Source organism: Pezoporus flaviventris, unplaced genomic scaffold, assembly GCF_033815535.1.
Source record: "Pezoporus flaviventris isolate CSIRO_AGI_PZ_B2104156 unplaced genomic scaffold, CSIRO_AGI_Pfla_v1 ptg000005l, whole genome shotgun sequence".
Taxonomy (NCBI): domain Eukaryota; kingdom Metazoa; phylum Chordata; class Aves; order Psittaciformes; family Psittacidae; genus Pezoporus; species Pezoporus flaviventris.
The window spans coordinates 4,618,937-4,635,082 of NW_026892553.1; the positions used below are offsets into that span (position 1 = coordinate 4,618,937).

The 16,146-nt window shown below is 42.6% G+C and overlaps 1 protein-coding gene across 4 annotated transcripts in view; it reads right to left on the reverse strand.

Annotated features, from left to right (window-relative positions):
* DCX (doublecortin) overlaps positions 1-16,146 on the reverse strand; it is a 112,716-nt gene that overhangs the window by 46,946 nt on the left and 49,624 nt on the right. For all 4 annotated transcript variants that reach the window (XM_061445736.1, XM_061445737.1, XM_061445738.1 and 1 more), the window contains one exon: positions 10,371-10,711. In XM_061445736.1, the coding sequence (XP_061301720.1) occupies positions 10,371-10,711 (341 nt within the window). The remainder of the gene's footprint in view (positions 1-10,370; positions 10,712-16,146) is intronic.

Below are 16,146 nucleotides of genomic sequence, written 5' to 3' on the forward strand. Positions count from 1 at the left end.
GTTGGCGATCTAACTCGACTCTTTGATACACTTAATTTACATGTAATCCTGCAGCCTGCCAGCAGTTGATAAGGTTCCTGATATGTGCACATTTGAGGCAAGGAAGTTTAGCCCTCTTACTTTCCAGAGAGCTGAGCTCCATGATGGAAGCTGCACAGGTTTAAGGTTTCAGATGGATTTTTGCTTCTCAGCATTTGTCCCCAAATAATTTATCTGCTCAGTTTAAAATTCCTGATAAAGTTGAAATGGCTGCACTGCAGTTTTATGTGTTTCCATTATTCAAATCCTAGGCTCCCATAAATCCTAAGTGGCATTAGAGAAGAGTGGAGGGTGTACTTTTGATCCCTACTCCAATGAAACTATTATGTAGATACAAAGACAGTGCAAAAGCTAGACATCAACAAAGTGGTTAACAGAGGTTACGGATCCTGAGTTAATGGCTACACAACACACCTGGCTGAAGAGTGGAGATGTCCACACACATTAAGAGCATCGCTTTCACAAGCACTTTATTGTGTGCCATGAATATAAAGAGTAGGATCACTCCATGAAGTTTTGACAAACCCATTTCAAATGTTCCACCATGCAGGGGGATGACATGTGTCACCTCTCAATAGAAAGCTAAGGTATATCCCATCTGTCAAGTTACATCTTTGCATAACTAGACACCATGGACCTCCAAAGGGCATTTACTTACTGGGTACCAGGTCATCTCAATACCCCAGCCACAGGCAAACTCCCAGTTTCATACATGCAGGCATATTTGTAACCTTCTTGTTTTACTGAAGTTCCAGTTATAACATAGAATCATAGAATCATAGAATAGTTAGGGTTGCAAAGGACCTTAAGATCATCCAGTTCCAAACCCCCTGCCATGGGCAGGGACACCTCACACTAAATCATGTCAGCCAAGGCTCTGTCCAACCTGGCCTTGGACACCACCAGGGATGGAGCATTCACAACCTCCCTGGGCAACCCATTCCAGTACCTCAGCACCCTAACAGTAAAGAACTTCCTCCTTACATCCAATCTAAACTTCCCCTGTTTAAGTTACTAAGCACCTGCATGAGCTACCCACCCCTTCTAGCTGCTTCAAGAGAAGATGAGGAAGTTGCAGAGGGCTGCAATACAGTCAGTGGAGAAGCTTCTTATTTACTTCTATATTCTGAAACACATTTGTGAATATGCAGAGGTGAAATGGAAGGGTAAATGGAACACAGCAATATTTTAAAAAGCTGCTTTCTGTCTGAATTATGAATGCGTACCATATGCTTTAGCATGTTGTTTGGATTCTGTGCTAAGATATTCTTTACTTGCCTGCCTCATCAAGACCAATCCTCTCTGCAGAATAGTTATTTTTAATTGAAAAGCTAAGTAATTTCTACCAGTGTTTGCTGCTCATCCATTACACTGGTAAGTTTCCATTACATCCAATACATCTTGCTAAATCTCTTGCTTGTCTCCCAGCTTTCTTTACCACAATAATCTTATGTTGTCTTCACTAATTCCACTTCCAGATCATTCAAGAAAACAGTAAACACCACTTGTATCATGATGCTTTATTTTTACTGATAAAAAGTTATTTCTACCCTGTTTTCTTCTTCTAAACCTGCTTCCCATCTGTGATAATATTTTCCCTTCTTATCACTACCACAGGGTCCTTAATAGATTCTTGAAGAAGTATTTTTCCTCATGAAATTTTGAAGTCCAAATGTCCATTGGCTCTCCCCTATCCATGATTTTGTTCCATTATTCTATGCTAATAGAGCATCAAGGTGAAAGCTTGCCTTGCAGAAGTCACACTTATGTTATGCCATGTTGTGGATTTCGCAATTTTAACTTTCATTTCAGTTGATTTATCTAGTACAGAAGCTGTGTTTTCACCATCAGCCATCCAGAGAACAGCTACACCCCTGCTCACCAATCCCAGCCTCTCTGAACTGGCCCATCACAACCAGGGAGCCACATCCACAGAAAGGCAGCAGCAGAACCAGAGCTGTGGGCCCTGGCAGCCCAGGGGACTGCGTACCAGATAAACAGCACAGAGCAGATGGTGAGGGCAGGGGAGCAGGAGGAAGGAGCCTGGTGTCCTGCTCTCCCCTGCTGCCCTGCAGGCTCACTGGCTGCATAATTACTCCTATGGAGCTGATAAAGCTGGGTGTTCATTGTCCTCCAGATAACAGAGCTCAGACCTGGAGCACTGGAAGGACCGACCTCTCACGCCAATTCTGACTGCAGCAAAATCCCCTGGAAAAAATCCTTTGATGAATGGTGCATATTATCTCATCTTCCCCATGTCTGGCCTTTGTCCATTTTGTTCATAACTAAGTCCCCCATCTGGGGAAAAAAAGAATTAGTAAAAAGCAGCCTATATTTTACACCCACTCAGGTTGAAATATCCTGGATATGAAGTATTTCTCAAGATAAAAATGAGAGAAAAGGATCATGTGCCAATATCTACGGATTTCCCATCTATTTTATATTATGTGGATAACTGGAGAACTGTTAATGACACCGAGATTTCCATTTAGCTCAAAGAATAATGGAAAAGCAAGCAAATGTTTTCAAAGTGCAGTTAAAGACTCCAGTAAAACACATTTGGTTTATTAGAATAAGGGAAGAAAAAAACCATAACATGGCTTGAGGATATCACCGTTAAAGCACGATAGTCCCTGGGATCCTTTAACTAAATGGAGAGTTTAGATTGCTTAGACAGCAAGTTGAGCTGCAGAGTTGTGTTCTGCAACACTTACTAAAATGTAGACAGACACACATGTGTGTACTCATACACACCCTGCTTGCTGCTCACCAGGAAACCAGAATTATGGCTATTAGTTCAGAAAGGACCGGCTGTATGCTCACAGGGGAGAGGGTGTGACTTATGGCTTGGAGCAGGGAATGCTCTCGGTATTGGCCTTACTTATTTTTTCCCTATTCAGTTTGAAACCAGAGCTAAGCAGATCTCCAGGAGCAGGCTGCTTTTCCAGCTCTGTGTGCTAATCAGTTTGCTGCAGCACTGAACACAAGCTGGACTAGCCCTCACCTCTTGTTGCTTGTCTTTGTGCTTCCCCACACATGCGGGCCTACCTCAGCCAACTCGGAAAATCTGGATGGATTGGATCCAATTTTTTTTTTCTCCTCAACTCCTTTAGACATACTTTTATTACACACATTTCTGTGCCAACGTCTTTGTCATCCCTGGCAGACCTGAGGGTGGATGGAAGCTGTTATCTTGTGCTCTTGAGCAAAGCCGTCACTTGCTGCCTTACTGTCCCATAGAGACCTCTGTATGACACTGGCATCACATTCAGAAGACAAGATGAGAAGGCTTTTGACAACCTCTCATGCTGAGCCTGGGCCCTTTGCAATGTGTATTCATTTCTTTAACACTTAAGCTTCCTCAAAATGCACATACTACATATAAAAAAGAATAATCACTGTTTCAGTTCTGTGTGCTGTTTCAGGGACAAGAGAGGACGAGATACTGCTGTGCTGGATGATAGCTCCGTTATCTGTTGTTAGGCTATGTGCCTTTACTCACATCTAGTGCAGGCTCTTCCTAAAGAAATGTAAGTACATGCTGTGCCATAACTTACCTGCTACAAAGTGAAAATAGCCTTTGCATCACAGGCCAGTAAGAGCCAAGAAGAAGTGGTCTCAAGCACACAAGAAGAAGACGTGGAACTTGCAACAAGATATGAAATACGGTACCTACGACCATCAGATTCTCAAGGACCTTGGCACACCAGAATAAGCAAGACATTTCCCCATTACAAACAGGGAAAATACACTTATTTCTATTCTACCTGATCAAAAGAAATAAGACATTAACTTGAGCTCATGCATGCTCAGAATACATTCAATGTAAACTGCTCCCTCTCAGGGATTCCCATTCAAACTGGTGAGAATTCTAACTGAAGCACCAAAAAAGAACCAGAAACTTAGTTTTGGTGAGAATACAAACTAGCAGTGGAAAAAACTCCAAGGCATTCTTGATCTGTCTCAGCTCCCAGGATTCAGCCTAATTTCCTTGCTCATTTTCAGCCCATTTATTCCCACTTAAACCCTCTGGCACTACAGTGAATAATCCTCTTCTCTCCTGGGATTCCAAGTAAAAGGGGAACACGTCACTCTGTATGACAGAAAGAACTGCCAACAGAAAGATGCTGGTGAGGATTGAATTTTTAGCATACATCTCTTTCAGGGTGTGAATAGCAGCAGGATTCAGTAATAGGGGCCACGTACTTCTAGGTCACCAGGTCAGATGTGACTGCATCTTTCAGTAATTTTGACAGCCTGCCATCTGTGACACCAGTAGCAGGTGTTCACGTGCATCGTGATCAGTACATGTCAAATAGCAAGGCTTCTGCTTCTAGAAACCCCACAGCGTTCAGCAAGCAGCAGCACAAGTCCAGAGCCTGCTTCTGGACTTGGAGCCTAACTGCCTTAGGAAGACAATGGATTCACCACAGCCCTAGCCAGCATCTGCACAAGAACATGCCTGTGAAGGCTCCAAACCCTGCTGCGTAGCAGGCAGGAGCAGGACACCTCCTCCAGAATCTGAGGCTGAGAAAAGCTGTGGCAAAACACCCAAAGTTTGCAAGATGCTGTCTCCCCTTGCTCCATACAAGCCTTGGGGAGCTGATTTAAGACCACATTGATGGCAAACAAGTCAGCCTCAATGCTCACAAGAGAACGGATTTGGTCAAGACTTTAGCTGCTGAGATCAGACTGTGTCTGCTTCAGTAAATACAGGAATTAGGATTCACAGTGTTCCAGTGGCCCCTTTTCACTCAGTTTCTGTGGCCCACAGACCTAAGTAAACAGAAATTAATAAGCATAACATCTCAGAAAGCCTCTGAATATTTTATCATAGGTACTTAGATACACATTCATGGAAGCTTGGCTAATTCATTCTAGCAAGTGATAAAATCCCTAAGGGATACCTGCAGACTAATAGGGTTTGTCTGTGTTAGTGTCTACTCACAGCATGAGTCAGGCAATGCTGAGTTCCCAGCTCAGGCTGAGAGCTCCCTAAAGAGAGAGAGAACTAGGCTGTGTTGTCTGGTGGTGTAAATGACTTGGGTTCAGAAGTTCTTCAGCCCATGCATTATTACTAACCTTCCTCGCATGACACATGGTTGCTAGAGAGGAATAATCTCATGCAAACACTCTAAGTGAGAGAAGTCTGCAAAAGCAATGAGAAGGAGTGAAGCTGGGAGCAACCCAATCCCTGAGGGAGCTGCTGGGGAGGCAGCTATGGGAAAAGCCCCTGCCTGCACAATTCTTCCATCCAGACCTGGCCTCTTGGTACCAGAGAGGAAGATTTCTGCAAGGCCTGCCAAATCTCAGCATTTAGCGAGAAGCACTGAGAAGAAGATGCACAACAGATACGGTTTCATTGTTACAGCTTCATGCTGTAGCAGGGAGGGAAGATGGAAGATGAGACTCACCTCTCTTCTGTGAGTACTGGCTGATGCAGGGCCTTTTGCAGGAGGCGGGGTACAAAACACACTTGCACACATCTCCTGCTCCTTCCCTCCCTTTTGTTCTTGGGCTAGATCTCTCAGCTTTACGCAAGTGCATGAAACTGCTTTGTTTTGGGGTTACCCGAATGCAGTTTTTCTGTATCTCAGAATTATCTAGGCGCAGAAGGATGAAGAGTTTCTGACATCTTACCCCTCGACATGTGTAAGAACACAAAGCAATTTGCTTGCTTTGTAACCTTGAACCTCATGCCTCAGGGTGTAAGTTAAGCATCTCCAGGGCTCTAGAGGGAGTATTTTCCCTCTCATCTTTCAGGAATGCAGATGTTGCTAGGTACATCACACAGGTATTCACCTTCTTCTTGAACATCAATTACAGGCTACAGCCATTGGAGGCAATTGCATGTTTTGATACAAGCCTTGTTCTATGTCACATTGATACAATTTCACTAATCTAATCAATAGACCTTTAACCTGTTTTGAGCTTTGTCATCTGCTTCTCCCTCTGCGGCTGCTGCCCTTCCTAGATGCAAGTCATCTAAAATGAACTGGCAACTTCTTCTCTGGCCAGGAGAGGAGGGCTGGCCTTCCAGGCATTTGCATCAGCCTTGCAAACAGAAAGATGAACTTCACTCATCACCTGCCACATGAAATCCTCCTCAAAGCAAGGACTGCTAGAGGGGACCATTTTATTAAGACTAGAAATTCTTTTGGGAGCACAGTCACAAAGACCCTGACTTATGAAAATGTATGTCATTTCATGTGATGAGACAGCTAATGCTCAGATACAGAAGCACTTTGTCTGGGCTAGGTAAAAGCCAATGAATGTCTCTCTTCTGAGCTTTGAAGTCTTCAAGCACAGGGAGAGGAGATCACGGCATGTTATTATGGCTAAAACCACATTCAGTTCCCTGCTTGTTGACCAGAATATCTATTTATATGTGGAACTGAAGCGTACAAGCTCTCCCTCTCTGAACAGCACCTTATTCTGCTTATTTGGTGATGTTAATTGCTGTGTCACAGAAGAGGTGGTTTAGTTAAGACATGGCAATACGTCAGCTAAAGAAAAAGCAGAAGGAATTCCATACCACAAAAGGTATCTTAATGCTAAAGCACAACTGAAGATGCCTGATGAGATCCTGGTTACCTCAGAGTATCACCCGCTTGGCCAATCACAAAATAAGGAACTGATTTTTGTCAATACTGAACAGCTCACAGACTTTGGAATACAAGCCAGTGCAGGAAAAGAGAAGTTCAGGACGTACAGAGGGCATTAGCTTTTACTGGTCACTTCTTAAAAGCAGGAAGGAATGCAGACAGAGACCACTTGCAAAGCAAGGTGCAGGAAGCAGAAGATGGGCACTGGGCTGCTAGTGATTAAATAGCTTCCTTTTTTCCAGCAAAACACCCATTTATTGTACACCATAGTGAGAAAGAAGCTCAAGCACAAAGAGGACAATAAATCTATACAAAGTCTAGCTCAGACTATTGCATTCAAAATATCTGAATGCAACTGCATCCTCAGCCTCACATTCTGTTTTCTAATTTGGTGTATCAAACACATGAAGCAGAAACAGTCATTGTGTGTTTATAGAGCAGCCAGTGCTTCCAGGACTCCAGACTTATTGGGGACACTAGAGATAACCAAGTGCTTAAAGAAAGAGAAGGAATCTCTCAAGACAACTGGTTTCCAAGGTCTGATCCACAGATCAGACCAAATTCAATCCTGCATATGTGTATATTAATATATACTATGCATTTCAACAGGACAGCAGTTGTAGTCATCAAATCAAGTGCTGAATTTGATCCATTGTAATATTTAATGCACTGGATTCTTTGACCTGTCCCATTTCCTATACGGCCATAAAAGTTCAAAAGTTAAATCTTCATTGTGTTTCTGTGTCATGACTCATATTTGGTCAACAGTTTGAAACCCCTTTTGAGTTCAGGGATGTCCATCAAGGACAAGGAGGGAAGGAGCTTGCGTACAGACAGATAAGGCACAAGGTATTAGAAAGATGCGCAAGACCAAGTTAAATAAACTATTTAAACATAAGATACTAATTTAGCAGCTTCAAAGGGCCATATTCCTGTAGACAGCCTAAGACATAGGAAGAAACAGAATTTCCTTTCAAAAGCCCAAGCTCACTGTTGTTTTGGTTGTTACATTTATTCAAACACACCCCACCCAGCTCTCAGTTAACTGCTTTCTCACTCCCAGTGCAGCAGGTCTGCAGTGCACAGGAATGTAATTATTTACACACCACTCCATCATTGCCCCTATTGTCTGTACTTCTAAAGCATCTTGATTACTGATGAGCACCATGGAACTGCCTCAAAATAATCATCTCCCCTCATTAAGTCCCAGCTCATGGACTGAGAAAGGATGATTTTCCTTTGTACGTTCCTTTTGTAAATGTTACCACTTCACAACAGAGGGAGGAACGTGCCTCTGATGACACTCAAAGAGACAGACTGTCAGGATTCTTGTCAGGATTTCAGCTTTGAGCAGCTTCTGCTTTTGCATGAATATTTGCTGCCGAAAATAAAGCACTGTTTGTCAGAATTAGGCATTCAAGAATCTTTTTCTAATGTCAGACTCAGACATGGAAAAACCTCCAATGTCATGTCAAAAGGTCACATTTTATGGAGCAGAATGTCATGGAAACCCTAACAGCAAACACTGTGCCCAGAAGAGAAGCTTCAAGCTCTAGCTTCAACACCAAGAACATGCTTGGATTAAAAAAACAAGGAAGGTTTCCTGCAATCTAATAAAAGCAAAGCCTAAGTGAGCCAGGTAAGCTGCAAACAAGTATCAGTTGCCCAATGGATATTATCAAATTGTCAGATCACACAACCTCACTCTTTTCAGTAGCTGCAATGCTGTGTGGACGTTTGCACACAAGTACACTCCCCATGGTGGCTCAACACAATGAAATATTACATATCATAAAACAGTGAATTATACAGGCAGCAAAACAAGTTGAATGGGGTATCTTTGCTCTGTCTTTACTGACATCACATTTCTGCAACAAAAACTGATGGTGAAGTTGTCAGGTTGCCTCAGCCAAAATAGTACTGAATTAAGCACCAGTCACTATACAGTGATCAGAGGCTGACACCTGCCATGAGGCAAACAACATTGCCTTTTATGCTTTGATTCAAGAGGAGTCATGTATCGTGTGGTGTCTGCAATGGACAACAGCTTGGAGTAGGAACTGCTGAATTACATAGATCTTTGTGCCCCTTTCTAAAGAGAACAGTTTGATGGCAGTACATGAGACATCCCTATTTCTGCACGCCACGCAAAGCAACATCTCACCTCCAAAATGCTGGCTGTTCTCAAAGAACTGAGGGAATTTGCAAGTTCATATTAAGGTCCTCATTCACAGATGTGAGAGAAACAGGACCCTGTGTCAGCGTGAGTAGGCTCATGCTGCTTTCAGGCCAGATTCATCTAATAAACGCTATGTAAAGCTGCTGTGACCCAAAACACATGAACTTGTGCCCATGTATAATTTTCTCAGTGAGGACAGATCATGACTCTTTCCTTCCTGTTCCTCCAGCCACTTTCAAGGTTTCCAGTACATAGCTCTCTGCATCACTGCTTATTTACAGCATGCTACTGTATCTACAGACAGTCTAGCTGGAAAGTCACCCACTTACATATAAATTATACTTCAAATAAAGAAAAAAATGCTGGGTTGAGACAAGTGGAAAGAAAAGCTTTGACAAGCAGATGTGATTTTTGTGTAACTGAAGTTAAGTAACATGCAGGATCCAGAGATTGGGAAAACCCAAGGCTATCAGACAGGTCAGAGTGCCGCACCACTCTCAGCTCCCAGACACTGCACATGGACTGCACAGGACACTTTACAAGCCTATATTTGGGGTTCCAAGAATGAACATTTTCATATGTAAAGTCTGCACATTAGTTGGATGCATTGCCTGGGGTTGGCATGGTATTTCAAGAGAGAATTGAATCATTTTCTCCAGAGATAGGAAAAATAATTAATTTAAAGCAATAGCATCAATCCCTAGAATAGCCAGTGTCCACCCCTACCTACAAGAGCTATGCTGCCTCACTCTAGAATCTGGACCAAGAGAAATAGTAACAAAAATAGGATCATCCCTCAGTTACAGAAGACACAGAACTTTTAAATCAAGCTTAGAACTGTCCTTGAAGCATCTGGTTCTTCCCAGTCCCCAGAGTTATCCTCCACATTCCTTTAAGGGTTTTCATAGATGCAGCAATATAAAATGGCTTATTGCTATGCAGCTGCTAACAAAAGACAGATGTTTCCTTCAGTTCCAAGAAAATGTAGACATGAAGCATATTGTGATGACCCACTAAACATTTCTGACCCAAATCCCTTTCTGCATGCTATTTCTTCACGTCAAGAAAACACAACAGAGTTCCATGGGTTTCCTGCTAATTACTGAGCCCGCCAGAAGTGCATGCTTGGGTCAATTACTTTATCTTAGCAAGCCTTCATCTGAGGGCAAGGAAAATCAAGCAACACATTTTCACTGAGTGAATCCAAAGCTTGAGAGTTCTTGCAATGACTCCAGAGCCAAATCAGCTGGTGGCTGTGAGTTGAACTCCCCATATTAGTATTTAGCTAGTACAGACAACACGCACTGCGCGCTGGCGTGCAGGATGGAGCATCTGTTTCCCTCACGCTGTTGGCTGCATTCTTTACTTGATATTAATATCAGTGAAAATTTAGTAACTTAACCACTGGCATGAGAAGTCTGACTTCTAAGAGAACAGATGGCAATGATCATCTCAGGTTAATTTTAGGCTTCAAAAATCATACTGAGTCAGCAAAGCCTCAAGATAAAAGAAAGAAAAAGACATATAACATCTGTAAAAACTCGTACCTGTTTCCCATCCAAGGTATACAGCTTTTTGACCACTCCTGTCTCCAGTTTTATAGCTTCAGTGATATCAGTGAGAACTTGCTCAAAGGAATGGGCAGTCTTCTTGTTCAAGAGCACACGCACTGCCTTCCGGGGCTTCACCCCGCTGCGGATGATGGTAACCAGCTTGGGACGCACAAAATCTTTGTTCTCCTTGGCCTGGGCGCTGTTGCTGCTGGCCAGAGACTGAGGTGCTTTCTGGTTGGCAGATGTCTTCACGTTGACAGACCAGTTAGGATTGACGTTCTTGGTGTATTCCACCTTCTTGAAGAAGTTGTCAGATGAGCAAACGTAACTCTCTCCTTTGGAAAGAAATGAACACCAGTCTAATTCTACACTTCTTACCATAAGACAGCTGAAAACCAGACCTTACCCATTTCCCCCATTAATTGTACAAATCATTAATAATTTTTCCATTAGCACTTTCATGACAGCTTGTTATGAAAACTTTTTGGTTTGTTTTAATTTTATATTTATGCTTATTTAATATATGACTAGAATTTCCCCACAGTAAGCAAGTCAGCCATAGCTTACATCAAATACAAACCACTAAGCCACATGAACCAGGGGTTAAAAAGCGTTCAGAGTTCTAAGGGTATTCAGACACCTGAACATGCAACTAAGCTGCTAAAAGCTCCTAAACACCAAATTCATTTAATCACCTAAGTTATTTTGTAAGTTTACCAGCTTCCTCTCCATCTTTAAAGACCCAACTACATCCTCAGCCTGTCATCCCCTGCCAAGAGGATATCGACATTCACCCACAAAGTACCTTTAGTCTCATGCCTGAATAATAATGAAACCCTAGTACTGAATAGCCTTTACCAAAAGAAGCTCTGATAAATCTTGCAGGCATAACAAATATGCTTCGTTATAGTGTCAGTGGTCTATTAGAGGACAGACTTAGTGGCAACTGATCTAAAACACTACACCAAATACCACCCATTGCTTTTACATGGCTGGTACCAACCAAAAATACATTAAATCCCAATTTAGACACGGTAAAGAAGGGTTACACAGTCTTGTTAGCAATTCGTCAAAAAAACCCAACCCTTCCCTACCCCATCCAAAATTAGTTTCAAGCTTTGTCTGTGATTTACAGAGTCCTATCTAAGGTTTTAAGAGCACCTTAAAGGATTTATAGGATTTATTTTGGGTCTGCAAATCTGATGGATGCTAGAAGAGTTATGACTAGAATGAGACCGTAAAACAGTATCCCTAAGGGAATGTAGCTGTCTAGTCTGAAATGACTCAGGCTGTTGAGCACTTGAGGATGCAACTGGAAAAAACCTCAGTCATTGCTAGAGGAAAAAGCTTTTGTCTCACCATTAGATAAAATTTTAATAGGAACTGAAGGCATAACATAGGTACCTGTAGGATTTTATGGTGTTTCTTTGGGTGTTGTACTGAGCTGATTTTGCAGAATGAAGTTCTTTAAATATTACGATAGGTTTGAAATCAAAATACAGATTGCACTGTTTTGAATAAGTAAAAATCCTTCTTCATATAAGTAGACTGGCTGCATTTCCTTATCTGTTCCCTCCTGCAAACTGGCCATCTCTGAAGAGCCTACCCAACACCTGAGTCTGGCTTTCCACTACAGGATCTCCAGGGCAGGATTTCACATCTAATCGGCAAAAGTGTAAATATGGATTTTCAAACAGCCCACTGATTTCCACAGCATTTTATGGTCCAGGAATGTAACACAGCCAGTTCACTGTTTATGTATGCATCCTTCTGCTGATCAAGTTGCATTTCTGATGGAGGCACTGAGACAATCCCTTGACAGACCATTAACAGGTACATATAAACAGATGACTTTATTAGGTTTAAAAGAGCAGTCTGTGTAGTATTTGTGTCCTTATTACTGCTAAGTGAGCAGCCACAGAAAGATGCAGGATGCTAACATTTTAACCCCAACTTTGTACCCAGTTCACCAGAAAGGGATGTGTACTCGTGGTGCTTACATCAACTGCAGCTTTTCTCCATCTCCAGTGACCAAAATCATGTATCAACAGGAAGCAGATACTCTGTTTTCCCTTCTGAGGATGGAACAGAAATACAGAAGGGAGAAACCAGCTAGCAAGGCTCCTGATGAACACTGCCAGTTGAGCATTTTATCAACTAGCATCCCCCAAATGCACTAATCCCACCAGGAGGCTCTGTTACCTTGAACAAGCAATAAAGATCTATATTTGAGGCATGTATGCTGTCAGCAAAACCCCTCCATAAACTGATCCTGTAGTGCCCATCGCTGAAGGTCCTTAATTTCTTACATTTCTTGACTCTGGCTCAATAGAAGCATAAAGATACCCTACAGAGTACCATACATTATAATGAATTCCCATTGGAGATATTGGTTTCCAGAAGCACTGAATACTTTAAGTCTTTCTGATTAATAAGTGATAAGTTGTGGTTTATTCATCTGTTTCAGCCAAGCAACACCCAGTGCAGAGGAGGCCCACGCTCCTCTCCAGTTTCACAACTGTGTGAAGTGCAGCAAGGGGAGTTTGAAATGCACACAGGGAATTAGCCCTCCTAAGAACCTGAGCCCTCCCAAGCCCATAATCCCCGCGTGGCAGAGCCTTTAAAAGTGCGCTCAACAGAACTGTAGCATTAGCCTTTGAGAAAAGGGATTTCTATGTTTAAATGCAGGACTAGGAATAAGTGATTGGAATACTACTCACCCCTGCCCAGGCCTCTGGGTGGAAGCTACCGACCAATCCTGCACCTCTGCTTCCCTACCTGGAAGCAGAAGTAGCAGTATCTGCCACTGAAATGTTGCAAGGCTTGACTTTCATCTGTGTTTATGTAAAACTTTGAGTTTGAAGACACCACAATGAAAGCAAGTATATATTTGTGCTGTGTTCTATAAACATGGGAGGTGTTAGAGCATATTTTCCATTAATAAGTTCCATGCTTTAAAGTAAACTGTAGAGATTATTGGTTTGTTCTATAGAGCACTATTACTCTTAGTTCCAGCTGAATCATTTGAAATTCTTCCCTGCACACCATATCTGTCTAGTGTATTTACAAGAGCATACACTGAAGGCAACAGTGGCATTTAGGCAATACTCTTCTCCCAGGCTTTGTTTCCACAAATGTGGCATTAGGTAGTTGTGCATATATATATATACATGTATATATACACACACACATATATATATACACATAATGACCTTTCAAATTACACTGACAGTCACAGGTGGAAAATGTAATCTGTCCTTTCTCACTTGGTTTCATTAAACCAAACCCCTGCAAATACCTCATTGAATTCTAAATCCAGACAGCAATTTGCTGAGAGTGACACTTCAGAAGAGCAGTTCAGAAGGGCAACTCTTCCAGCATCATTTCTGCAGTCACAGCAGTAGAGCTGCAGAGAAAAGGAGCTTTTCCTTCCTTCTTCCCTGACCTAAAGGTGTAACCCAAAGTTTTAACTGAATTTAAAAATCACTTCAGCTGATGTCTTCCCAAATCAGTTTATGGCTCTCGAATAGCAGCAAAATTATTATTCAAGTTCCTCAGTGAGGCACATCCCTTTTGCCATTTGTTAGCCAGGAATATCTGCTATTTCACTTCCCACAGCTGAGTGTTACTCAAACCTTACCATGAGGGGGTATCAGGATTGGGCAAATACTGGCTGAGGACTTGTGAACTTGCCAGCTTCAAACACTGTTGTACTGTGGTACCACTGTGGTACTGTGGCCAGAAGATCACAAGAGAGAAAACTAATGAGGAATAGTGCTACCACAGAAAGAGGAGTAGTTTCTTGGTTTCTCTGCTACTTCCATCTATGCTAAGCCTATAATAGGAAGTCAAGGTGTACAACTCTGCCAGTCAAAGAAATATAAGTGATAGCATGGTTGCAGAAGATGTGCACAGCATAACAGAAGGAAGGGGAGGATACGAGATTTTGTCAAAAGCAAAAGAAACCACTCCAAGCAGTACATTGCTCCCCAGCCCTAAGCATAAAATCTGTGCACAGATATTTCCAGGAACACATCTTTAGAGCACAAGCAGCTGTGTACACGTGCAGAAATCCAAATACAAGCCCTGAGAAGGTTATGAGGAACAGCCCTGTCACTGCTGCCAAACAAAACCCTAAATGGGAGCCCAGAGAAACACATTAATTCACTGGGGGTGGGAAGATTCTGCAGGAGTGGGAGCATCCTCCTGACAAGATCCAGGCTGCTGCTGAACACGCTGTAGGCATGACACCAATGTGCTAAGGACAGCACAGTGCCAGGTCAGTGCAAGATGCCCTTCCTGCACAGCGAAGCCAAAGCCCTGCAGCGTGATGTGCACTTGTCATCATGCCAGCGTGCTCCAGAGGTGTCACAACTGCTATCGTGACACCAAACCAGCCAAGGCACTTATTTATTCTTTCTATCCTGCCCTTAGCAATAGATGAACTGACTGTAGACCTTAAGTCCTGATCAGCATATTTGCCATTTGAAGCCATGGCTTCTAACACACTGAGTTACTCTGACTACAAGCACATTACACAGTTATGTGCTACCCATTTGATAGAAGCACAAGGTGATTACTCAGCCCCTAAAGAAGGGATGATCTCAGCAGAGATAAGGTTTGCCTTAGAGAAGGTTTCTTAGAGGAACTCTAAGCTCAAGATGAGCACTAATCTCTCAACCCTCTTACAGTAGCTCCTTGTGACAATACTAAAAATGACAGGTTGTGCTTTCAGGAAAAGTTATCCTTCCTCAGCATGCCCCAGCAAGGTTCCAAATATTATGAACTGCAGGCAGAAGTCTTGCGAGAAAAATCGGGAAAGCTGGATTGGGGCCATTTTGAAAGTGTCACTGCTAACAGTTATTCCAAAAACAGCCTCTGTGGGCTGCAGGCAATTATTTTGGTTGTAAGCTCTGCTCCTGCAAAGTTGAGATTGTGCTGCTGTGCCCAGCTTTTGTGTTTCATGGGATTTACCATGACTTCAATAGGAATTAAATGGACTTAACACCTTGCAGAGTTCGTTGCATATGGTGTTAAAGTAGGCTTTTCGTTTCAAATGCATGAACTTCCTGCTTCTTTATGCATTAAAAAGGATCTTTCTCTGCCTCAAGACCTACTCCACCATGGCAAAATGAACTCTGGAAGAGCTTCTTTCTTTTGGCTCTTTGACAGGGAGCTCTTCCATGAGAGAGACACCTCTTGTTCTGTTAAGTGAAAGAAACACACGGTTAGAAATTGCCTTCAGAACCACGTGATGCCGAGAAAGATTTTCTGGGACCACACCAGTCCTGGTTCAACAGCCAGGAGGAGCAAGCAAATGAAACAGAACCACAAGGATAAGTTTTGTTATATAGGATGTAATTAGCCAAGCTGCCAGGACAACAGCCATAGGAAACAATGGCCTAGGTTCCCAAGACTTCAGTACTGGGCTATGTGAAATTCAGTTTTCCAGGCAAACTGGAACACACATGCACTGGGTGGGGATTTCAATGCACTTCCCATGAACCCCTCAGTCCCAGCACACACCAGGCTCTGTGCAGCCCCAGGGCGGAGTCCCTGCTATGATCACTGGAAACACTCCTGGATGAGCTTTTGGAAAAGATTCCCCAGGGCACGACAGGATACAAAAAGCTTGGAAGCACTCTCTGGAACATCTCACACAGCCCAAGAACATTTGTAATGAAACCCCATTGAGCAAAACAAAATCCTATTCAGTTTTTTCTAGTGTTTAATCTGAGGCAAGAGCAAATTTCAGACAAGTAGCCCAGCA